Raw genomic sequence first — 27243 nt, forward strand, 5'->3', positions numbered from 1 at the left:
CCTATATACTTTGAATTCCTTAGACGCCTTCAGATACTTATCTCAGATGCTGTGGTACTCGAGGGGGCAGTGAGACCCTTTAACCCTGTCTTATTCTTATTTTCCAACTAAATCCCCCCACCCTACCCCACTGCCGCTCACCCCCTGCGATGGATTCCAGATCGGGAATTTAATGCATTTCTGTTTCGCATCATCTCCCAGGAATGCGGCACGTGTGCCACAAGCCTCATAACCTCAGGCCGATGAGTGTGAGGATGTTTAAAAGAGAGACGAATGATGGGATACAGACGCTGCTGGGGGTTATAGGGGGCTTTGGGGGAGCTGGGAGGCGGGGGAATTGATAGAGCGCATCCGGTGCAGCACTTGGCGTTAATGACAGGCCATCTTGTTGCATAAAGCAATGTTAGTGCAGCTGTGGTATGTACTGAACGCATCTGGACCACAGATTTTTGGGAACGTATTTAGTGTGTTTGTTTGGTCTGTCTCATCTAACTCAAATTAACGACTGTTGCACGATATATAAGGAGGATGGAATGAATTAACTTAGCTGGGGATCTTTCGAGGGCGAGCTGAAGTGGAGATTTTTCAAGGTAGTCTGTTTTGCATAATGTTTAGACACAGTTTTTCTATTCTTATTTACACATATTGAATGTTGGCAGCATAGGTCAGGTTGTTTTTAGGTGAGGAAAAGTTCCTAACCTGCTGACTTCATGGCGAACCACTGTAACAGTCAGTAGTCCAGCTGCTTCAAGTAGTGTAATAACATACCCGCTTAGTTAATCCCAGGAATGTTTTTAGTGGCATCATTATTTGTTTCCTGTTGTTTACAATCTGAATTGCCCTAATGCAATTAACCTCCCAGTTAGTTCCCTGAGCAGTAAGCTAACCAGTACGTATTATTTTGAGCTCAACTGTCAGGCAGATCTTAACAAATAACGAATAATAAAATTCCCATCCATGATCTCAATAGGAATATTTTTACGATCATATTGTCTCTAAGGCTGGATGTCAAACAATAATAATAATCATCAGAAGTTTCCTGAGCTTTTGCTTGACAAATTAGTTAAAAAGATTAATTAAAATAGTTGTTGTTAAACTTGCTGAATTAGCATTAACACATGCATGATCTACCTGTGTTTTTCAGGACTCTTCGATTCTCTCACCTGGTCTATTATGGTTCCCTGTCCCAGAAATCAAATTACTGTAAGTACCATTTAATTACTCATTATTACAATTACACAAATATAGAACAGCCCACGATGATATTGATATTGCAGAGCCAGAAGGAAGACCGATCGTCTTTATTTTGGAAAATAGAAGGTCCAGAGAGTGAAATCATGTCTCCTTATCTCTCTAACCTTTCTGTCCCCAGATGATCTTGAGTTGAGCACATTTGCTGTAGTTTGGCATCATGTGGCTCCTCTGTTGGTTGTTTCTCATCGGAAATACTGTAGTTCTTTAAACCCTTTCTGTAGTGCAGTGTTTCTGGCAGTTTGGCTCCCTCTGGTGCACATAAGAGGGTTGAGGCACTTGTTTCAGATTGACATGTATGGTTGTCAAGTATTGTGTACATAATTTAGGGCTGCAACTGGCAGTGGTTTTCAGTGTCAGCTAATATGGCAATTATTTTCTTGATTATTCAATTAGTCTCTAAATTGTCAGAATATACTGACAAATTTCCATACCAGTTTCCCCAAGCCAGTGTCTTCATGTGTTTTATCTAAGATGATGATTTAATGATATGAAAGAGAAAACGCCTCCATATTTGTCACTTCTGTAAGAAAGTAATGATAATCTGTCAGCTAAGTGTTACTGGTCTAATGTTTGTAATTTAAACATCTTCTGTAGTTTTAGCTGTCATCTATATTATTTATTGTGTTCAGATCTATGGAGAAATCAAGTTACTCAGTATTTTATTATATAGTTCAGTCTCCAGGTCTTTGCGCATGTATATATGGTTAATAGTACCATCTATGTTTGAAGTGCTGTATTTCTGGCACACTGATTACAAGCAGGAAATGTGTAGGGGCCAATTACACAGATAAATCTAGGTCAGAGAAAGTGGAGAAGAGAACACTTCGACAAGATTTAGTGAATTGTATTTCAATTCAGACTGTTTTTGTAGAAGACAGCTTTGTTAAACGTAGTTGACTTTACATTAGACATGTCATTCTTGGCCACAGCTATGCTGCATTCATGCTTCTTAACTTCAGAAAGGAAAACAATCAGAAAAAAAGAGAAAACCATTGTTAATATATGTACAAAAATTATTTTTTATGCAAAATGGTCCCGGAGAGTTTAGAGGAAAGAACCAGAGTAGTATGTAGCACTTTCAGTAGTTCATGTTTTATCAAAAAGCTTCCATCAAGATAAATGCTGCTCACCAGTTCCTAAGTTTGGACTTCAAATGTGCTCAAGCTATTTGTGTTGGATAGGTCAAAAGTAGTGCATGTAATGGATAAGAACAGGACAAATAAATGGTAGTGGAGTGAACACACTTCTGCTTGTGACTAATAAGCTGCAAATCAGCAACAGGTTTAAAAAAAATGAAATACTAACTGACATTGTAGAAAAGACTGGTAGCCTCAATAATGTACTAAACACTGGTCCTAAGGAGGCCCTCATGGTCTAAAGTTCATGGGGTCAGCTTTCTAAATTCATCCAGTTATCACACATGCTGTCATAAAGTTGGTTATGTACAAGTTTAAATGTTGGATCAGTGCTAAATTGTTGAAAGATGACAGTGTATACTGTATAGAGTTACTGTTTCATTCTCTGTGGCCCAAAATGAATTGTATACTATGGCTTGTGTAGCTGTTAGGTTCAGGTTAAAGATTATTAATAATGACCCAGCTTCTCTAAGTGAGCTGTTAGGCTTTTATAATTCATTGTACATCTTGTATCCTTATTTTGCAAAGAAAAGTCCCCGCCCACTAAGCAGACTAATACAGCTTCAGCTGCTCTGTTATACTCAGCCACAGAGGGTACAAAAAAGCCTTATTCCAGCATTTTCCCTTATGTTATCATCTGTATGTTTGTTGGATCCCTGTTAGGTTTAGTAAAAATGTGCCTTAAGTCTGTGAACTACTCCTGTAATCTATGTTGGCCTACAGTGACAGTACACCAGATTTATCAGTACTGGTTCTTACTGAAATTCATTAATTACTTAATGCCCCCTTAACATAATGCCTTATTTCATCCTGGCAATTCCACTGAATATCCAGTTATCAGCGAATTCCTTCCAGTCACTGTTTAGATATGGTTTAGCACAGGCGACACTATCCCAGCAGCTCTGGTTTATCATCTCTTCTGAGTTCTAGACACGCTCAAGGTTCAGGGTTTACAGCAGCGCTACTGAGACTGGGTCGGCTGGTTCTTCATTTCCTGCCATTTCTTCATTCTCAGGTTGAGCTCTGCTTCAGAAAAGGCTGCTGGGCCCCAGTTGGTGATCAGCTGCTGACCCTTGGAACCTGGAAAAGGAAAGATTCAAGAGACTGGTTCGGTAAAGAGGTAGGCATTTTTCATTCAAGATGAATATTAACCTTGGGTATTTTACCTTAACTACAGTTTTCTGCAACTGAGCTGCCTTGTAAGTTACAACAGAACTTGATAACACAATAATTGTAGTTCATAAATTACTGTAATTGGCATTTAAATTCAGCAAAACTGTTACCTTCAAATTCCTCTAGTGCTGCTCGAGTGTAGAAAACTGATCCCTCTGGTGCTTTTTAGCTTAATAACCTCTAAAGTATTTTTGGAGATAATTAAAGCACTCAGGAGGGGAACACATCTAAAAAGTGTTTAATATATCATGGCTATTGAATCATAGGAAAAAAAACACACCTTTGGACTGTTTTTTTCTAGAAACTACATGTAATCACATGATCGGTATGGGCAGGTGAAAGTCAAACAATAGAGAAAAAACAAGAATTATACATACTATCAAGATTTTCAGTACAAAGTACACAGACTGTACATGATATTGGACAAGATACTTAAGTAACAAAATCAGAGACAAAGTCCAGTTCCTCTTTAAACTCCTGGTTAAATAAAGGTTAGCATAGCTGTCCTAACTTGGACACTTTTTAGCATTTTATTAAAATTAGTGCTGTCAATCACTGTTAAAAATTAACGCATTAAAATTGTTAGATTAATTGCATGTGTTAATGTGTTAACGTTGACAGCTCTAATTAAAATCTTAGCATTAACAAATGGTTGTGTAGTTGGATAAAAATATAACTCATTCTTACTAGTGGTATATTATATTAATCATTTACTTTTGATTTGTGTTAACCAGAGATGACAAAAGCGTAATGAGCTAATGTTGGTGATTTAGCCATGAGCTGGTGTGGTCCTTTTTCAGAAACACGGTATAAAAACTAAGTACTATTAGATTTTTTCAAGTTTGCATCAATGCTGAAAACATATTCTGTACAGTATTGCTGTCCTTCACACTAACAAAATAAAACAAAATACCACGTAAAGTCCAGAAGTGTCTGAAATAGGACCACTGTAGCTCACACTGTCTGAAACAGGAAACAGTTCTGCTTGGTATAGTTAACCAGGATATTGTGTAGCTTTCAACGTGTATATCCAAAAAGTGTCTTTGTAAGAGCCTTTTTAATTTACCTGTTAATTGGTATAATATTACAATGAGGCTAACCATGACAGTGTACTCAAAATATTTAATATGGTCCATGCAACAAAATAAGGGGTGGAGATAGATTAAAACGGCTCTTATAGAAAGAACCTCTGAATATATACATTGAAAGCGATACAGTACACTGGCACAGGATTTTTCCTCTTTCTGTAATTGTCTGAGAAAGTTCTCTTGATGTATTGTCCAAAATCATATGCTGTCAGTCCTCTCTGTATTGAAAATGAGTATTAAGATGTGTGTGTATTATCTGGATAGTATTTAGTAGTATAGTGATGTAAAAACCAGGCCAGACTTGTCCATAATGATGTGACCTTTCACCTTCCCATATTGATCAAGTGGTTGCTTAATATCTAGCAGAAACAGACCAAAGGCAACAATATTGACTGATGATGATGATGATGAAGACTTTAATTGCTAAAACACAGGAATGTTTTTTTTTTTTTTTAAATCTATGACAGAGCAGATATTCAATCTGTCTATCCATTTTCTTCTGCTATGTCTGCAGCCAGGTCATGGGGGCAGTGGCCGAAGCAGAGAGTCATGACTGAAAGGACAAGATCTGGGATACATGCAGCGTTTCCTACTGGGTGACTGAGCTCTTCACCCTATCTCTAAGGCAGGGCCCAGCCACTCTGCAGGGGAAACTCATTTCAGCCACTTGTACCTCAGATCTTGTCCTTTTGGTCTTGACCCAAAGCTCATGACGGAAAGAACAAGATCTTGGATACAAGCGGCTGAAATGAGTTTTCCCCTGGGTGACCCAGCTCTTCACCCTATCTCTAAGGCAGGGCCCAGCCACTCGGGGGGGGAACTCGACTCATTTCAGCCTCTTGTATCCGAGATCTTGTCCTTGTCAAAGCTCAGGACCGAAAGAACAAGATCTCGGATACAAGAGGCTGAAATGAGTTTCCTCCACAGAGTGGCCGGGCCCTCTCTTAGAGATAAGGTGAAGAGCTCGGTCACCCAGGAGGAAACTAATTTCAGCCATGTATTTTCAGTCCAGGGATTGCTGAAACTAGGCCTGAATGCATCAGAAAATAACATCACCAGGTAGGTGCTTTGTTGCAATATGCCACTACTCACAAATTTATCTCCCTGCTATTGCACACATTACTGGCTGTCCACACCTGATGTAGAGGAAGCACCATCTAATGCCAAATGTGCCGTGGTTTGAATGTTTCCCCACTGTTTTACCACAGTTGGAAACAGCTGTATAAACACCACTCCCTGCCAGTAGAGGGCGCTCAGCAGTCAACATTTGTGCCACCAACTGTTATTTATTTCTTCTTGTGTATATACTGTATTTTCCAGACTAAGTCACACCAGAATATTGGTTGCTTTTAGTAAAAACAACCCTTGTTAAACAGAAAAAAAAGATTGTCTAAATTGGCCTATGAAGAACGTAGGTTAGACATAATAAGCAGAACTGTATTACGAAATTCATTGATTTGTGCCAATTAACATTACACAACTCCACCAGCATCTGGGAGAAGATGAGACAGCGTGTCCACTTCCCTCATGTTGCCTGAATGCCAACACTCACTCCCAACTTTTGGTTTGGTTGCAATTTTTACTGGTGTTACACTAGCAGTTAAAGTAAAAACACACTAAACTACTACTGCCATACACTAGTATCTTAAATCGAATCAACAGTGCCATCTAACACAACAAAATGACTGTAAATACACACATATGCGTCATGTCTCACTACAAGCCAGAGGAGTAAAACAAGTGTGACTTATAGTCCGGAAAATACGGTAAACGTCATCCAGTTCAGTGACAAAACTGCAAGTGTGTGCATGTTGACACCAGGCATAATGTGAGGAAGTAAAGCAGACTTTTTATGTAATAAAGTATTATTCCTTTCCCCTACTGACACAAGGACTCATGGGAGAGGTAGTCCATTAATAATTAAAAAGAAATACATACATATATATATATATATATATGTATGTATATAGTTCCTCACATTTCACAGGCATGAACAGTTACAGCTGCAGCACTTGCACACTTTTGTCACTGAACAGGATGGCATTCATATACACACACATCAAGAAATAAACAGCAATTGGTTGCATGGACCTCAACTAGTGCCACTAGCAGCTACAACACCAGTATCCAAAGCCTAAGGACATGCAACAATTCTTAACACCATCTTGACCCTAAACTACAGGGTGGGCCATTTATATGGATACACCTTAATAAAATGGGAATGGTTGGTGATATTAACGTCCTGTTTGTGGCACATTAGTATATGTGAGGGGGCAAACTTTTCAAGATGGGTGGTGACCATGGTGGCCATTTGGAAGTCGGCCATCTTGGATCCAACTTTTGTTTTTTCAATAGGAAGAGGGTCATGTGACACATCAAACTTATTGGGAATTTCACAAGAAAAACAATGGTGTTCTTGGTTTTAATGTAACTTTATTCTTTCATTCTTTTATTTACAAGTTTCTGACCACTTATAAAATGTGTTCAATGTGCTGCCCATTGTGATGGATTGTCAACGCAACCCTCTTCTCCCACTCTTCACACACTGACAGCAACACCACAGGAGAAATGCCAGCACAGGCTTCCAGTATCCGTAGTTTCAGGTGCTGCACATCTCGTATCTTCACACCATAGACAATTGCCTTCAGATGACCCCAAAGATAAAAGTCTAAGGGGGTCAGATCGGGAGACCTTGGGGGCCATTCAACTGGCCCACGACGACCAATCCACTTTTCAGGAAACTGGATTGGTCGTCGTGGGCCAGTTGAATGGCCCCCAAGGTCTCCCGAACACATTTTATAAGTGGTCAGAAACTTGTAAATAACTCATGAAAGAATAAAGTTACGTTAAAACCAAGCACACCATTGTTTTTCTTGTGAAATTCCCAATAAGTTTGATGTGTCACATGACCCTCTTCCTATTGAAAAAACTTTTTTGACCCTTTAAAATTTTATTAAGGTGTATCCATATAAATGGCCCACCCTGTAGAACACATCCACTTGATGCTGAAATGTCACATTGAAATTGGTATTGATTAAATTAGCTGTAGGTTTCTCAGCCTGATTGTATTTTTTTAATAGTGATATTTGTTGTGGTAGCTGAAAATCTTTGGTCTGTGGCCACTGTACTAGAGTGTCTGTGCTTTTGAGGGACATAGGAGAGGTGACACATGAGCAGTTAGATTGAGGATGGTGGTAAAGCTATTCATTAACTCCTGTGGTGTATGTAACACATCTATTCTATCGAATAGAAGTATCAGGTTCAAATCCTGGTGGGAGTGTGATGCTTTAACACTTTTAGGCCAATGTTACTATCATAGGGCCTTTGAGGAGACATTAGGGACATTTCAGCATTTAACCCACAGCCCCCAAATCAACCAACTACTCTGAACATTGATTCCTCGGGTTCGTGCAATTTTAACTCTAACCTTAAATCCTAAAATCAAGTTTTAAGAACTAGATAAAATGTCCTCTCTTCGAGTGTTGTTACCTGGTTGGATGAGCCGTAACAAGCCCTCGTGTTCAGCCACCTTGTGCTTCCAAGTCTTTGTGTTGTTGGCTGCGTCTTCCAGCTTCTTTGACACCATCTGACACACACAAGAAAAAAACACAGAGCATTTACAAACAAGAAAATACAAGAAAAGCATTTTTCTTTCTTTAGAGATGTATTGTAAGAGTTAAACATTTACATTTAATTTACATTGCCCAGCACTTCAAAGCATCTGAACTAATTGCATTGTTGGAAAGTTTCTGTTTATTTGGAACACACTGACGGTCATGGTAGCTATTAAAACCTAAAAGTACGACAGTACTGCATTAAAAATATTTATTAATGCATTGCACAGAGATTTGTGTGTAAACATCAGTCACAGCAGTTTTAGTTTTATAGGAGAACCGTTACACTCCTGTATTAAAAGTGGGTTAATGGGGTTGATTATCATTTAGCTTTATGTTATCCATACGTAGTCAAAGTAGTAATACAAATTAATAAATGCAAGACTTTATATAAAAGAGGTAATACTTTAACTTTTCCCTTTCAAAAGTTTAAAAGCACAACTACAGGATTTCACTATATTTATAAGCCTTGCCAACTAATTTAAAAAGCCTGGGCTGGGTGGTTTAAGGAAAGCAGTAGTGTTGTGTTGAGTGCTGACCTGGTATTGCTCCAGGGCCTCTTTTCTCTCTTCCTCCAGCTGTTCAAGTTGTTTCATTGCAGCCTGCAGGGCACTCTCTTTTGCCAGCCGTTCCTTCTCAAGCTCCTGTTTCTCAGCTTCTGTCTCTGAGATTGCCCGCTGCTGCCGCAGGTGAACCTGCTCCAGCTCTGCCCTCTTCATGGCCTCCTCCTCCAATAACCTGTTGCCAACAGACATGAATATGAGTAAAATAGAGTATAATGTTTTATATATGTACTCTTCTCATAAAACACTGTTAATGGTTTCAGTATAGGGGTGTGGCAGCAGGTGGTGCTATAGTGGAGTCAGTGACTCATGTTTTAGGTGAAGGCAGCCAGTGATCTGAAAAGGGATAAACACATAAAAGGAACTACAGTGGTGCAGCAGAGCAAACATGCAGAAACAAAAGATGCATCAATCTGTGACATGTTCCCAGTGTCGAACTTTTCCAAATAAACAGCCTGTGTTGCTTGAGTTGGGAAGCTTTCATCCACAATAAGACATTATAATGCTTCAATTTGGGTTATCCAGTATGAACACTGGGGGGGGGGAACATGTTGTTTATCTCCATTTCACCACACTAGAGACAAAGTCGGTCCCTAGCCTAAACACACCTATTAATCTTTGACTACTTTTCACAGGGCTGTAAGCTCGGGCCACATGTGTACGGAGGCTGTTTGATGAAAGCATCCACTAAATGCCCTAGATAATCAAAAATAGGTTAAACATTGTGGTCAGTGCAGTGGTGCTGACATGCTCACCAATGGTTAGTCAAACATGAGGTGGAAAGTAAATGTCAGCATAGAGGAAGGAAGGACGAGAGAGGAAACATGGTGGAGAGAGGGAAGTAGGAGTTGAATGTCTGGCTCTGTGTGAACAAAGAGCTGCAAAGCTGAATGGAGGTGGCTTTATCTTAAAGGACTCCCGTGGACGGTTAACTGTTCATACTATCTGAGGAGCAGACGACAAGCCGACTAGCAGCTTGGATTGCTTCAGTATTGTCGTGGCCTGTTAGACCAGAAACACCTGTACGTCTATGTTTTTATTCATGACCACGAACTAAAACTTTTACAAAAACAGATGGTGCTTTTTTATTAGTGTTCAACTAAACAGATGTTATTCAGGCCGAGATAAAAGCAGCTGCTTTGATAAATAACATCACAGTCATCTGTCCATGTCTTGTTGGAGGGTACAGTGAACAACACAGGACAGAAAACTGATGCTATGCTCCTTTTTTTGTTTTGTTCTGACATGGGTCCACCTCTCTGCAGTCCACTGTCAATGAAAGGCCAAATGTGTGTTGTTTGTGGACTGACCGTGCTTGCAGCCTACGGACGGCCTCTTCGTCCTGTCTGGCACGCCTCTCGTCCTCCAGAGCATCCTCCAGCTGACGGTACATGTCCTCCAGCTCGCGGACCCGCTGCAGGTACTGCTCCAGCTCAGTCGACTTCTGGGCCACCTGCTCCTCCATCTGCTGTCGCACCTGATACACAGAGAAATACAAACTGAAGAGTTTTTGTACTACACACTCCTAAAGATGCCCTCACTCTAAAGAGGCTGTTTATCAGCAGCCCCTTTAAGTGACAACTGCACAACAGTTTGTTTTCATGTGCTGACTGACTGAACTTTCAACAATTTCTCTAATTCCAGCTTCTATGAATATGTGCATTAGATAATTGTGTTCAAGCTTAGTTGCTCTGTACCCAGGTAAAGTTCTACTTGTGCTCTGTCTTCTTTGAAACCAGAAATGTCACATCAGAGTCAAGAAATAATCAGAAAATATCTGCAGGTTGACCACAACCAGGCTGCACTCCGCTGAGCATGACAAGATGTTATCAGCAGAGGCAGCAAGGCAGAGCAGATGATTTTTGATGGTTGCATTTACCAAACAAACCGTAATAAAAAAAAAAGAAGCAGGTGTTGTATTAAAAACTGTATTTCAGTTGCTCTTTCTCTATCACTTGACTGAGGAAGATGACGAGGTGTGACCGTGTACCATTTTCTCTCTGTCCAGTTCCACCCTGTACCGGTCCTGGAGTTCGGTTTGGGTTTGTAGACGCCGCCTTTCTTCTTCTGCAGCATTTGCTGCCGCCTCGTCCAGAGCCTGGAAATGAAATAAATAAATAATACGAGGTGAACAGAAACAAAAAGGTAGAAACACTTCAGCTCATGTTGCAGCAGGTTTTACACATCTCCATTCAGACAGAGCTAAACTGGTCATTGTAGTAAAAAGGCCTGGAAACGAGCTGTGATCTAGATACATCAGCAAACTCTAAAGAGGAATTAAGCATGAACAAAATACTGCCCCTGCTAAAACAGTATTTCCTACTAGTGTTAAAAAGAAAATTAGGCTGAGAGATTTTAACATGTACTGTTTTTGTGGAGTTTTTACAAATCCAGACAAACTGCAGAGTAACATAACCACGTTGGTTCTAACGGATTGTGAGGGAATCTATGGCTTCTGCTCTAAAACAACCGTAACATCCTCATCTGCACCTAAAACATCCAGATTCTTAGTCACCATTCTTGAAATATCTTGAGAGCTGACTCGTCTCTACCTTCCAGTGCGTCTCCAGCCCTTTAACACACTTCACACTGTAAATCTACATTTAACAATGTGTCACAACCTTTTACCTGATTTACATTTCTATGTACACACAGCACAGATAGAGTCGCTGTACCGGAGTCAAACTATCCAACATGCTGTGATTTCAAATAAATGATTTCAGTGAATTAAAGTATGTGGGTGTTTGAGCAGTAACCTTACATTGACTCATGTGACCCAGCTGTAAACTATCTGCAGACTGCGATTTATGGCAGTGCAGTGTGAGGTACTGATGGCCTATTGTTTATTTGTATGTGTGTGTGTGTGTGTGTGAAAGAGTCCACAGACGCTGCAGATGAGCCTGAGCCCGTCTCTCTTTCTCTGCCCATACATGTGTGTTCATTGTGCATTCATGCAACCAACTATGTGAGCTGGAGACTCGCACCTCAATGGCAGATAGCTGAGCATTCAGTGAAGAGCAGTGTGGTCCCAGACAAAGACAAACTGTTGTCGTCTACTGTGTCTTACATTACAGTGCAAACCCAGTCAGCCAGATTATGGTCATTTGCAGTTTTTAGTTTCACTGAAAAACAACATGGAAGGAGATTTTTTTTTTTGGTCGCTGCTGTTTGTGATTTATTTTTTTTTATTAAAGTCATCGGCTGTAGTGAAGCATTTTGTAAAGAGTCACCTGTTCCTCAAACTGGACAGATATATAGTGGTCAATTTGTTAGGGATGCCGATGCAACACCCAGAAATTACCTTTACGGAGGATGATGTTCAGTTTTGACTGATATTATTTCTGTTTATCATTGCTTCAATTTTTTTTTTTTGGACTTCATGAGGGAGGAAGAATATTAGAAACACCCAGTGAATAAAACCCAGTCGCTCCCTACAAATAACAAACAAAGTTTAACTGACATAAAATGAAAGTTATAATCTGCCTAGTCTGGATTTACAGCTGTGCTGTTGTATCAGACTGTACTTAATAAAGTGGCCAGTGTGTTGTCGATAAGCCAAACAAACACTACCCTGAACATAAACACTGCTTTAGTATTTGAATCAACATGTATCATAACCTCTGACAGGCTAGTAACAGCTGTGAATGGATTATTAGTGGAACAGTAACGGCTGAAAGTGTAAAGCTACAGGTTGTTTTAGGTTTTGACACTTCCTGTGAATCTCATTCGCGATAGAGTTTTAACAGGAAACAGCCGCACGTCAGTCAGTGTCTGTCGAATCCACATGATCAGTGAGTTTTAACAGTTTAACAGACGAGCAGGTCGATCAGGTTTAAGGTTCAACATTACCTGGTGAAATGTACTTAATGGAGACTATGACACCTCTGCCCCCCCTCCCTGTTTCAGTCCACATTCCTCTGTTTGCAGCAAGTGGCCGACTATTCATCAGTGTGTGGAGGGGAACTGGTCTTCTATTGGTATTCATGACCCAGCAGTGAATTCACAGATTCTGGATGACCTACTTCAATTGTCGTGCGTAACACTGCGGCCACAGTGTGACTGAGAGCAGCATTGTAGGGAAATTACTGATAAGAGCGCCCTGTGCTATTTTTAGGACATGAGGAATTTAGTTAGTCAGGTTTGACACAGTTTCCCTGCAGCTGTTGTGTCATCAGTAATTGTACTACAGTAATTGTGGGACTGAGAAAAGATGTATATGCTGCATTTCCTCCTGACTTCTTTCCTCCTCACATCAAGAATTAATAAGACAAAAGCTTCAGATGGAACATGAAGCCTCAATGTTCTACAGGAATCCTGACTCATCTGCACTGCTCAGACCCAGGAGATACCAAAACGCTGCCCAGCACTTTTTATAACACCATGAATATGTCTGCAGTTTTATCCTATCACAAGGTAAAGAGAAGAAATTCAGTAAGCTACAAGGAATGCGCACTTGATACGTTGACCTACACAGCTGGAAAAGGAGGGCACATCTTTTGACACAGCACTAAAAGCTAACCAGAGAGACAATATCAATAACAACCATAATGGTGCATGGTTCCCGTCGGTCAGGTGGACATTCACTGTGTGTTGTGCTGGGAGAGAAGATCTGACCCGTCATGCTTAGGGTCAATACCAGCCACTGTCCTCCATCAGACGTGCCTTTCACACGGTCAAACAGCTTTTTAAAAGCCCTTCCTGTTCCCGGGGGTCTGTGTAGGGACCATCTCCCGGCCTTTCTGAAACCAACAACCCAACATTCACACCCACTTCACACCGTGAATGTGTGGAGGTGAGACAGGAGCTGGACTTTTAACTTTTCTCTCACACAGTAACTTTTCCTCCTACTACTTTTTTCAATTCTCTGCATTTTTCACGTGCAACACTCTGAACGTCTCTTCAGAGGAGACTGATTTTACTCCTGTCTGTGTGAACATGTTCTTCCTGTCTCAGCTGACAAAATAAAAGCAGACTCCTCTTTGTTGCCTGATGCAGCAACGTGAACAAATGATTCTGTTTTAAATAAATAATCATATTTTCACTCTGCTGTCTCTCCCCTCTGGGCTTCCTGCACTTCACACGAACAAAAGTAATTTTTCTTCCTCAAAACAAATGATTCTAACAATATTTACTTGAAATAAATATTCATAAAAAACATCTCTGTGTTTTGCTAAATACCACAATCACGATCTGGTCCCTAATACTGGTATCCAAACACGCTCACACCTGGTCTTGCTGGACACAATAATCCTGCCCACAGCTCCTGACATAAACAAGTCTTAATTCTAGACCAGCAGAGAGTTGGTGCCAAGCTAGAACCAGTTTTTCGTCTGTCGAAACACAAAGAACTGGTTCAGAATGAGGCACTGGCTCCAAACCAGCCAGGGAACTGCCTCGGTGAAAAAGGGGCACGAGGTTCTTCATGTCGTGCCAATAAGTGACTGATGCTGCAGATGAATAAAGATCCTACAGGTTTATTTTCAATCTGAGGAAGAACAGAGACGTCATGTGCAAACAGCCGAGTCAGCTATAAAAAAATGAAAATCTGTGCCACCCAGTTTGAAACACAAAGTCTCTTTTCAAACTGCAAAGATACACAATCTGTGCTACTTCAAAAGTTACTTAGGAACAACACATGTTCCCACAGTGCACTTTGTACTCGACCCTGGGAATGTCTCCTCCTCTCCTCTGGGAAAACCCCACACGTTTACTCACACTAACAAACTGCAGCAAATTACTTCCTTGATATTTGCTTTTCGTTTTGTTTTGTCAATAGAAGACAGATGCTGCGTTTTGGTTCTGTTTAATTGTTAGAGCTACAGTCTGAGGATGAATATTTATATTCTAAAATGTGTCTACAGATAAAGTTTGTTAGTTCACATCACATCAGCCTCTAAACCTGACAACCTTTAATTCCTTCATTCTGTCGATGCAGCTCTTTGTTTTGCCGTCAGTGTGTATCTGTGTGGGGTTTTCCATGTTTAGAGGCTTTCCATCACATTTATTTATCTTTATCTTTTAAATAACAAGGTCCACATTTGGCCACTTTATTAGGTACAGCTGGACAACAACTCTGCCTCTGATTTTACACCTTTATGAAGTTTCTATCTTTGTATATTTACTACAGGGGTGTTTTACTGGATTCCAGTCACTTTGTTTAAACACACTATGTTGACAGGTCTAATGTTTGCCTTGTTTTCTTGGATTACTGCTGCCGTCCTCATGTTGCAGAAATGCTTCCACACTGCATCAATTTCAGCTGGAGCGACCTGGTGCTATTTAAACAGTGTGTTTAGGTGTGTGTGTCTGTTTTCTCCTCACCTTCCTCATGTTCTCCAGCTCCAGCTGTTTGACCTCGTTGGACGTCTGCAGCTCCCTCATCCTCAGCTCCAGCTCCTCCTGTTCAGCCTGCTGCTTCAGTCGCATCTCTCGTCGCTTCTGCCGAGCCTCGCGGTGCGGCGCCGGCCGGTCCTGACGCAGCAGACTCACGCAGTTGTGGATGGCTGAGAGGAGACGTGGAGGAAAAATAAAAATCATGTCGACATTTCATGCAGAGTCCTGATCCAGATGATGAATGAAGAAACGTGGAGTTTACACAAAGGTCAGAGTGCGCACATGCAGCAGTAGGGAGTGAATGACACATTATGACTTACACCAGCAGAAATGAATAATGTTATCAGTCATGACAACACCTGTGATTTTGAGTCATTACTCACCGTGAATCCACTCCTGCTTCTTCTTCTTGTCCGACGCGCTGATCTCAAAGCTCTTGTGTGACGACTTGATGAGGAAGAGACACTTCTTTCCCTCTTTATCTTGTAAAGGCTGCAGCAAAAACAGCAGCTAATGACTCTACCAGCTGATAAATACACACATCTGTGCACATATGAAGAGGACACCACAATGAATGTCTCCTGTGTGTGTTACATCGACCCCCGCCCCCCAGTTTCATTTGAATATATTAGCCATCATCACTTTGCTGCTGTAAACACATGATTTAATTGGCCCTTGATAGAGCAGGTGATGTTCCTGACACTCAGAACATTAAAACCAGCAGGTTACCTCCACACTGCAGTTCCCATCCAGTAGGATGTCTCCTTTCTTCTCGGCCTGGTCTTCACCAACATAGTAGGAGATGGAGTTTGGCTTGAGCACGAACCAGCGCTCTGTCCAGTTCTTCCTCTTGTGACCTTTCTTCATCATGTATCCCTGCAGAAACAGAGAAAAGGCCATGACCATACTGCTGCCTCTACGACTCCATCACAGTAACGAACAGCTTCATCTTTCTTGTACCTCAGTAAAACCTTCACACATACTCAAATGACGATACACAGTCCTGCTTCACATGACCACAAACTCTCACTTCCCTATTTTAAATTTGTTTTATCACCAGTCCACATTTTGTGTCTGTTTTCATTTCATTGTTCTGTTTAACTCCCCCCTGTGCATTTTGTCCCTGTTGTTCAGAGGTTTCTTTTTTTTACCTGTTGCGTTTGTTTTGTCAAGGCCCAAGAGACGTTTCCCAGCCCCAGACTCATTAGACTTTATTAGGGATCAGTTCATTGTTAGTTTTTATCCTGAATCTGTGAGTTAAGATTAGGACTGCTGTGATCAGCTGGTGTCATCAATGACGTTCATGCTAAAAATCATTTTTTATTAGTGTTTTGTTTTGTGGATGTGAACTTAAAGTTTAACTCATATCAGAGTCAACTCCTTAAAACAAACGTCTCTCTCTCTCTTTTTGTTTCTGCTGCCTTATACTTTTTTTGAAAAGATAAAATGGCTTAAATGAAAAGCTCAAATTTATTTCTTGGAGGAAAATGTGTCACTTAGACTAGTCACCTAATCGGTTCAATAATGCATCAGAAAAACAGTTGGTAGTGTCAGTCCTAGCTAAGACTGGAGCCTGATTATTCTTAATCCTGGGTAAAGACTCACTGTTTTAAAGGAATTTCAAGTGGTACCTGCTACACCTGTGCCTTCAACAACAGAAATGTGTGGCAGGTAACTAAGAGGATGGAGCTGACGCTGTTGTTAGAGCTCTGTCTGTGCAGGAGTCTGCCCACCTGTTTCAGCACGTCCAGGATCAGCTCCTGGTAAACCTCGCTGATGCCCATGGAGAGCGCCTGGCGGTCCATGCCCTTACTGAAGTGGCCCGACCCCACCAGGCTGATGAGCTCCCAGGCGCTCAGACGCTGCTGCTTCGAGTGCAGCTGCAGCTTGTAGTCCTCAAAACGCTCCTCCACCCAGCTGCCCCCCATCGCCTCTGTCAGTTTACGCAGGAAGTACTCGATCTGTGTATGGGGACATAAATGGTTAAACACACACACGACGTCAAACAAATGCACAATGTGAGTTTTATTGAAAACATACAGCTGCTTGTTTGTATTATTCCCTGCAGTGTATTTTATTTTTATTCTTTCTTTATAAATTCACCTTTTTTTTTTGCCAAATGATCTTCCTGTGATTCAGCTCTGATGTTTTTACACCCAACAATAAAATCTTCCAGTATTTGTAAAAGAACAGGAAGCTGGAAACTTCCTTTTCTGCACTTGTGCAACAGACGTTTTACACTGGTCTGTTACTGACGCAGTGAAGCAGCACATGCACCAGACACCAGTTCACCTAAACGTCTGACCCCTGTGATCTTTCACTGAACAGCAGTTAGATGAGCCAGGACTGGAGCGGGAAGTTAACACCGACACAGAGACAAATGCTGTACGGTAACTTCCTCATGAAAAATCTGAAGTGCACACTGGTAAACATCGGTGCCACATTCAGACCAGCAGGTTTTCAGGTAAATACTCAATGTCAGTGCTGCATTAACCTTTAACACCAACAGCTGTTCTGAAATCATTCATTTAATTCATACATGAAGCTTCTCCGCCCCCACAGATGGACCTCGGGTTCCATCTTATCATGTTCATTAACAGTGTTAAACTGATGCAGGTCATACATCAGCAGGGGCATGAGGCCAAACACCCAAATGTTCATCTACTCCGTCCAGAACGGAGAGAGCAAAACCTCTAAACACACCCGGTGTCTAACTGAGAAACATAAATGATGGGGAAATACAGCGATAATGCAAGACCACAGCAAGATCCATTCACAAACTGACAATCAGCTACATTCAAGAAAATCTTAATTCAGTTCAGCGTCTGTAGCAGAAGCACATTCACAGCCTCAAAGCCATATTCCTCAGCTCACTGTGTATTGTCTGTTAGGTGCAGTGAACTCAGATAGTCATCACAAAACAGGAAACTGCTGCATGTAGTCCTCAGTTCTAATACGTTGAGGCAGCAGCCAGCAGTGAGTTAATCACACATGTTTAATAATAACCTCTCTGAGCTGTGAAAAACAAACAACGGTTAGTGCAAAGTGCCACTAAACTATTTACTAGATTTAACACCCACCTCCTCGGTGACGATGATCAGCGGGTATCTGTCCTCGGACAGAAAGTTGAAGATGCACCAGATCTTGAAGGCCTCCTCGTTGGAGATGAACAGCTGGCACAGATCCAGGTTTTTCCTGGAGCACAAAGTCCAGCACATTTTGTTGAAGTCCTGCCGGTCGAAGTTGCCCGTCACCTGCGGCAGAGCAGAGCAGCAGCTGTTTCAGTTTGTGGGGAGTAAAACATCAGCAGATTCAAGGAGGGTGGTCTGAGATCTCGGCTCTTCCAGAAGTGGAAATTAAATAAAACATTTACTGAACTTAATGCAATTTTGAGGTCGTTGCATTTTACTTAAGTATTTGTATTATATGCTAATTCTATCATTTTACTCCACTACATCACTGATTATAATTACAGGTTTCATTTTATGGAACAATCTAATCAGTTTTAGTGTTTCAAGTACATGAAATAGTTCAATCTCATCTCTGACCAACTAAAACATTAAATGCATGAGTCTAAATGGTCAGAGGCAAAAAAAAGGAAGAAAGTGTTTAATTTTGAGGATCCACATTCAAATATGTCACTGATCATAAAAGCTTTATGCTTTTACTAACTTCACTACATGATGGACCTTTCAGATTGTGAGAAACCCCCAAACGTTTGGACTGTGTGGACACTTTGCTTCTGGAAAAGGGCTGCAAACATTATATGAACATGTTTTAATAAATAATATCAGCTCTGCTTCTGCCAAGTACGAAGAATAAATATGTGCAAAAATGATTTTTTTCCAACCTGGCAACTCCACTTTTGTTCTATTTAGTGACTTATCACATATTTTTATCAAACATAGACGCACTAAACTTAACCACAGACACTAAAAAACATCTTTTTTATGTTAAAAGTGACAGCAAACATATTAAACCTGCGGTTTGAAGCATGTATGAGAGAGAAAGAACAGAGAAGCAAATATCCTGAATGCTGAGTCACCAATGAAGACCACACACAGGCTGTCGGGCTAAAGAACGCCCAGAATTCTTTCATTTCTTTAGATTTAAACCATATTTTCAGTGCGTCCTCAGAGAAATGGCATGAACCACTGCCAAAAGAACCAAGGAAAGTGGTTTGTTTAAGTACAAAAAAAATAAAAAACAAAAACAAAAAAACTCTAGGGTTCAAATTCCAGAGCAAAATTGGAGAAAGGCTTTTGAAAAGGTACAATCGCTGCTGTGCAGGGGAAATGTTTTTCTTGAGCCGATGAACAGTGGCGTCTCCATGGAGACTCCTGGCAGGACGACCGCGGAGCCACGTGGGTGAGCAGCACATCTCGCCCTGCTGGCGGCCGTCCCGTCAAACGAACCATCGGCAAACCCCCAAAACAGCCCAGACACAGCACCATTAAAAAACTGGACTCGCCACGTTTACAGTTTAGGTTTCTCTTCAAAACCGCTTGTGTGTGACAAATGTGAGGAGGTTATTACAGCTGTGGTTTGAGCAGACAGATGTTCAAGTATGTGAGCAGCGAATCAGTACCATCAGATGTCTGTTCTGTACCATAAGCTGGGGCTCGAGGTGTTGAAATGCACCACCACATCTTCCCCGTGTACAACTCACCACACTTTTTCTTAGAGCTGATTTCCTAAGAGCCCCAACTCTGAGCTGTGACGACTCATCGGTGTAAATACAGCTCAGCACTGTTACCCACTGAAAATAAACAGAAGACTGAGCCAGTGGATTCATTTCACATCAAAATAAACTCTGCAGTGCGGAGCTGCTCCACCAGGAAACATCATCCTGAATCCTCAGAGTTGTTTAATTACTTGTATTTTCTGTGCAGCATGAGGACGAGAAACACATTCAGCCCAAGTGAATGAGCACAGTGAAGTAGTCTCAGCTTCTCTAAGGCAACACAGGATCTGATGTAACTCTCTATTGTGCTAATTCAGGGTAAGTGCCTGTGTGGAAACCTGTGCTAGATGTTAAAGCGACACTCCACCCAAAAAAAATTTAAAAAATCGCTGAAAGTCTCAGCCGTGTGTGGGCTCAGAAAGTGTCGGTAAATATACTTCAGTCCTTCACTAAGATCAGCAGCTGCAGTAGTTTTCACAAACACAACTCTACTGTCCATCACTACGCCTCGGATATTTGTTTTCCCCAAAAGGACGGAGCTCCAACACGTTCTCACTGCGGTCAGAGCTCAGAAACTCCACTGGAATCTCCACATTCTTCCATAGGTTTGGTGGAAATATGAGCCTCATGTCATCACAAAGTATCGTTGTCATGTACCTGATTTCTGTTCTGGGGAATGAACAGACCAGACGTGGAAACATTTCATGGACCTGTTGCCACAAATGTAGAGAGTTGTTGTTTTCCAGAACATGTCAGGCCAAGATTACATGAAGACAAATCTCCCTTTGCCCCATTTCCAAAAACCCATCACCCTCTGTCTTTGTCCCATCACCTGCCTCTACCCATCATCCAACAACATTATTTCACAGTAATCACAACATAACTAGCAACAACTGGAGGGCACATCAGCCTGGGCGTCTACCTCGATAACTCATGACTTCATATGAACCCCCCACGTTTTGACCCAAACAGAAATATAACACACAGCAACAGAGAGGCCCTGCAGAGCCACACACACCTTCAACAGTCTGATCCAGCCTCTGTGCTAATTCATTCAAAACAAACAAACAACAACAACAACAGAAGGTGTGTTGTGATAAAAGCTGCAGAACAACTCGTGCTCCTTGTGAAGACATATTTTAACTAACATTAACACAGTTTAAACATGTGTGAGCCCAAAACATGAAAATTATTTTTATGTTCTTATACTTGTCTGAATGTGCAGGTTATAATTTAGTTAATTTTAAGTCTAAACATTTATTGTGACAGAGATTTATTGAACCAGAACAGCTGCAGGTTTTGTGAAAAAAAGAAACTAGCAACATTTTTTCTAACTACCTCTAAAGCCTACAGGGGTTTAATGCTCTGGTGATTGTGGGTGAGGTATCAATGATCCTCTCATCACGTTTCAAACTGCAGACAGAAATATCCCGTCCTGGCATTTACTCAGCAGCATGAGGCTGATGAGGTTGTGTTCAGGTGACTGACTCGTCTGGTTTTATACGTGACTGTGAATGAATCAGCTTTGTCTAACATTGTGTCACACTCATCTTGTTGCTCTCTGGCTCTCTCGTCTTTTTCTGTTCCTCCTCTGGCTGCGTCTGTCACACTCACTCCCTCTTGGTCTCTACACTTCAACAATAAGAGCCTTGTCAGTGCCCCCCCCCTCCACCACCACCACCACATGTTCATTAGGATTCAGGATCTAACCTCCAGCCTTATCTGCTGCATCCAAACCTGCAGCAGCAGCACAGAGACTCCACAGAAGTAAAACCAGTGGGGCAGACAGGAACACACAGGATGTTAGTGAGATGCCATGTTACCAGTTAAACAGGATCAACAGCCATCACAGTTTGCTGCAAATCAAATACAAAACAGTCGAGACACGACATGAAAGTCACTTGAAAAAAGTGGAAAGAAGAAAAGTTTTTAATGGTCTAAAGCACAAAATGACCATAATAATCTGCAGGTGCTTGTCTGGTTAATGTGCTGAGACCTGAGGCTTTCTCAACTATTGCTATACATGAGGTCAGACCTGAAAAACCACAGTGAAACCAATGTTCCCATTCCGGTCAAACGGATTGTGCTGGTAGATATAATTAGCAGTTAAGGCCAGATGACAAAAACACTAAATATAGTTCTCAATGTTATGAGAATTCAGACTTTCAAATTGGTGTTTTTAGTACAAGCTTTCATTCCCTGTTGCTGGTCTGCTGCAGTTCAGCAAACACTGCCCAGAAAAACACACAGTGATGAGTTTTGTACTAAACACACAGTAACTGATTTGGCTTATTCAGGCTGTTGAAGGCTCAATCACTTTTGTTTGCCATCTCTTCCAATGGAATAAAGTTAGCGGACGATCTGTTTTGCAGTCAGTGCGACCCATAAGGTGTGTGTCGCTCTGACACACACTCAGGACATGTCCTGGTCACTGAGGTTCACTTATTTCTGAAGAATGCTACACATCATCATCTGCCAACCCAACCGTTTTCAGAGAGCTCAACAGTCTCACCACGCTGACACAGCTGCCGTCGTCTTTGTGCTCGGATAAGACAAAATGTCAGGGGTCTGCCGTTTATTCAGAGGAGCGAGCCGGTGAAAGTAAAGACACACTCAGGAGGATTCACACGGATCATTATTCTGGGGATTCTCTGTTTTTTTTTCATGGAGTTCCATTTTTCTCAACCGGTAACCCCATTAATGCGTAAAATGGGATTCTTGGTTTTCCTGCTTTCTCAGTTTCTGCTTACAACACACACACGTGCACACATGCATGCACAGTTTCCTTGTGTGACCGGGTGGAGTTTCCTCAGGAGTGAGAGCAGTTGAATGCACTGAGCGCCGCCCTCGGTCTCTGTGACCTGGTCACCTCCACTTCAATGGGTGGGTGTGGTGTTGGTGTGAGTGTATGTGCATGGAAACCTACATTTGTTGGGGCACTTGCTGTCTGCCCATGACGTCATGTCGCTTTTCCTGAATCTAAATCGAGCATTATACCGCTCTCTGAAGGCCCGGTGGGTGGGTCCTTCCAGACACACTGCAGCAGCTTTAACTCCAACACACACACACACATTTATTTTAATTCCAGTGGAAAGTTTCCAAAGAATCCAAATGTGAGAGTCTGAAATTTAAGGAATGTGTAGAAAATGATTCATAACATATGTAGAATATTTCCATTTGATGCAGCAATAACAACATGTGGGTTGCGGTCGGATACAGGACATATTTGCTGATACAGAACTGATCGGAAGTTGATCAGACAATTGATCTGCAACTATTCTGATAATCAATTCAGTATCCTCTAAGGACAAATTCATTTGCTCTGTGACCTCAGTCTCTTAATGATGACATAATTCCAGACCTTTCACCATGGCAACAGCCATTCTCCATCGCCATGACATCACACAAACAGAACTCCATCGAGGACTCTCTGCTCCTATTCCCATGACAACACAGAGATAAAATGCTTTTTCTCTCATCACGATACGCACAAGCATCATCGCCGCTCCATTCGGGCCGTGACCTGCTATGACATCATCACAGAGGGACAGGCAAACTGAATGACCCAGAGTTCAACAACAGCTTTTGTGCTGCTGTCTGAGCTGAGCACGGTACGACGTCTGGAGGACACAAAAGAGCGTGACACCAGCACGATGTGTGTCAATCAATGGACTTCTGTGGTGCAATAAAACAGTCCCAAGTGTAATAATGGGAGATTTGCCACATCATCAGTTCTTTTCTTTTCACCCTCTAGAGAAACTCAAAACAAGCTCACCCCATACCAAACGCTCTTTGCTGCTCAAACCATGTTCAGTTTCATTATGATGTGAACTATGGAAGCATGGTTGCAACAAACCGTACAAGACTGGACCCAGGTCCAGAGCTGGCAAACAGCTGAGCTCCACAGCAGCACAGTTCAGCCATTTATGATCCAGACTTAGTCATGTCTGCTTTGGTGAGGAGTTAGACAGCGAATTTAACTGTTGTTGTTGTTGGGTCACAACATGATGCTAACAAATCTGTAGCTTAGCAAACAAAAAGGAAGAGCAGAGTTTGTGTTGTGCTCATTTTCAGCTGAACAAAGCAAGCGTGACTTGTACGTATGAGGGTGACTGATCTGTTCTAAATGACTACACATGGTTCAAAAAACACTTCATACAACCTTCACTGGCTGGCAGGCGTGACTAGTTTAGGGACAAGACAAACTGTAACACCACCACAAAGGGCTTAAGGTGGAGGAGGTAGAGACACTAGAGACACCACTTCCTGTCCCATTTTTAAATGATTCATCAGACAGTGCACAAAAACCCTGGCAACCAGCCCGTGAAATATACATAATTATTATTATTTATTAGGATTTAAACAACCAACTTCCTTGATAAAAACAGCACTTCACCACTTGGGCTTAATTTAAAGTGTCAACACATTTTGTCCAGATGTGCTGCACAGCTGTTGCCTCAGTATGAATGAGCGTTATTGACTCACCTTGTCCAGGATGAACTTGTTCAGGTACGGCATGTATCCCTGGTTGGAGACAGGACCCTCGTCGTCATCTTTAAAATGCTCCTCCAACGCCACAGGGTCATGTGGGATCTTCATCACTGTACATAAGTTGTGGGACAGCACCTGGAATTATGGGAAAAAACATGTGTTTTACAAATGATTACAGGGCAGACTAGCTAATATTTTCATTTGAAATATTCTTTCAATTAAAAGATGAAATGTTTGGTCTATAAACTGTCTGAAAACTTTCGTAATTTCCCAGAGCACAATGTGACATCCTCAATCTATTTACAAAATCAATAAGTCATTATTTTGTAAGAGAAGCATTGAGCTTCAATCAGCTGTATAAGTCTGGTCAGAGACTTGAAACACTGCTGAAGATACAGTGTCATGAAGTAAATGTTGGTTGGTGAACTGTGTGTCAGTGTGGCCTTCATACTAATGAATTTAACATGCAGGACAAACTGCTGCACAGACCAAGATACAGGGACCTTACATCCTGTAACACAACTTAGTGGGACCTTAAATCCTGTAACACAACTTAGTGGGACCTTAAATCCTGTAACACAACTTAGTGGGACCTTAAATCCTGTAACACAACTTAGTGGGACCTTAAATCCTGTAACACAACTTAGTGGGACCTTAAATCCTGTAACACAACTTAGTGGGACCTTAAATCCTGTAACAACTTAGTTGGACCTTAAATCCTGTAACACAACTTAGTGGGACCTTAAATCCTGTAACACAACTTAGTGGGACCTTAAATCCTGTAACAACTTAGTGGGACCTTAAATCCTGTAACACAACTTAGTTGGACCTTAAATCCTGTAACAACTTAGTTGGACCTTAAATCCTGTAACACAACTTAGTTGGACCTTAAATCCTGTAACACAACTTAGTGGGACCTTAAATCCTGTAACACAACTTAGTGGGACCTTAAATCCTGTAACACAACTTAGTGGGACCTTAAATCCTGTAACACAACTTAGTGGCACCTTACACTGAAGCCTCCTGTCAGCGGTTTGACAAACATTAAAGCTGAGGATGGAACTAATCACCTTAATGAACTGGGAATTATTTCTCCCATAAGATGCAGAAAACACATTTTTATTTACTTGCAAACTAAATATTTTTGGGCTTCTGACAAAACAAAACATGTAAAGCATCTTAACAACAGGAAGACCAAATATCAACAAGTAACATAAGTAAAGTAAGTAACCAGTGTAAACAAAAACACTCAGAAAGACGCCAGTGTGTATTATCTGTTAGAAAAATAAAATAAATTCTTATAAAGTGACGCACGTGGCTGGACAAACATACCTGGAACAGGTGTAGGAACTTCCAGAAGAACAACAGGTTTTACTCCAAATAAAGGTTGTGTTGTGCTTTTCTGTGGTGCTGTGTGTAGAACTGAACCTAGCATGACTACATTTCTTTCGTTTTCTTCTTTGTCTTCCTCTGAACCTCACCGCCATTACACAAGGTTACCTGGCAAAACTCACGTGCACGAAACGACAACGGGTTACGTCACTACCGTAAATCCAGAGAAGCACTGAATCGATTTTGTGCATTTTTCATGTCCGAAAACAAATAAAAACGCAATGAGGCTTGTTTTTAAAATATATAACTTATACTAACTTTCATTTTGCATCAAAACCAAGGACAGACCGATCAGCAGCAGCAGCTTAGTCCTCATGAATATTAAATCAACTTATTGTCGGTTTTCAGCATTTAGTCTGTTCAATACAGTTTTCTCTACACATTTAAAGTATTTATACTTCAACTGGAGATGTTCTGGACTTTCCTGTATTCAGCTGGTTCCAGACCAGTTTAATAAAGAGAGAAGAGAAGTCAGAGAAGATGCTCTGTGATTGAGACAGATGCTGATGTCAACACTGGACAGCACCTTGTTTGCTTTGGGTTTAGGAGCAGCTGGAAACATGTATGTATGTATGTATGTATATATATATATATATATATATATATATATTCTATACAGAGAACAGGAAACTTAGTTTACAGGCTGAGAATATTTACTGAATTTTATTTTAGCATCATAAAGATAAATGTGGACGAGCTGTTTGTGGACTCGTGGAATAAAGAAAGTTAGATTTTAGGTGTTTATAATGTATAATGGCGTCACTTTGATGAAGAGATTTTTGGTGCCTTGTTTATTGCCTCGGGTGTTTTTAATGTCAAATGCTGTCACATTACTCGTCCTGACTCTACCATCCTGTGGACTCTCTACATTCCCGCAGTGATCAGTAGTTTCTGCTGTGTTAATCAGAGTGAGATCACCAACAGGTGCGTCTCGGCTCAGAAACTGAAGCGCGCTTGTTTTTCCAGCAGCAGCAGCAGAGGAAACACGTTCAGCGTGAAAAAGCCGAGATGTTTAAACATTTGCCACAGTTGGACTGTTGTTTCCTGGCTGACCACACCAGCTCAGGCTCCTGGAAACAGTGAAATAAGTTTAGGAGTTTACCTTCAGTTGTGATTTGGAGACCTTCCCGCTCTTGTCCACATCCAGAGCCGTAAACGCGTGCCATATGGACTTCAGAAGCTCGTCCCGCAGGCCCATAGTGCTGAGATTAAACTCGTCTTTTCTCTGGTCTCCTCTCTGGCTGCGTGTCTGACTCTTCCCCTCTTTGCTCTGCGCGTCTGAACCGTCTGAGCTGGACTCGATGAGGAAAAGTCACATGACGCGCTGCGTGTTTGGCATGAGGATGAAGAGCTGCAGCACCGCTCAGCGAGAGACGCACTCATTTCATTGGTTCTCTCATATTGTGAGTGTTTGGGATCATCATTGTCCCAGTATATACTAACCTCAGCCAGTAATCTTCAATATTAATTATATCAATAACATCAGGAGGGATTTGACGTCAGTATCCTGAAAGT

The 27243-nt window shown here is 41.4% G+C and overlaps 1 protein-coding gene across 1 annotated transcript; it reads right to left on the minus strand.

The window, feature by feature from the left end:
• Positions 1-2082: 2082 nt before the first annotated feature.
• Positions 2083-27018, minus strand: swap70b (switching B cell complex subunit SWAP70b). Its single transcript, XM_026312205.2, has 12 exons — positions 26831-27018; positions 24331-24471; positions 18242-18415; positions 16895-17122; positions 15891-16037; positions 15545-15653; positions 15150-15331; positions 10819-10926; positions 10139-10305; positions 8805-9003; positions 8141-8237; positions 2083-3470 (listed from the first exon to the last, which is right to left on the minus strand). Exons 1-12 carry the CDS (start codon positions 26924-26926, stop codon positions 3352-3354), a joined length of 1767 nt encoding a protein of 588 aa, XP_026167990.1. The 5' UTR covers positions 26927-27018; the 3' UTR covers positions 2083-3351.
• Positions 27019-27243: the final 225 nt, after the last annotated feature.

This window comes from Mastacembelus armatus, chromosome 6 (genome assembly GCF_900324485.2).
Source record: "Mastacembelus armatus chromosome 6, fMasArm1.2, whole genome shotgun sequence".
NCBI lineage: Eukaryota > Metazoa > Chordata > Actinopteri > Synbranchiformes > Mastacembelidae > Mastacembelus > Mastacembelus armatus.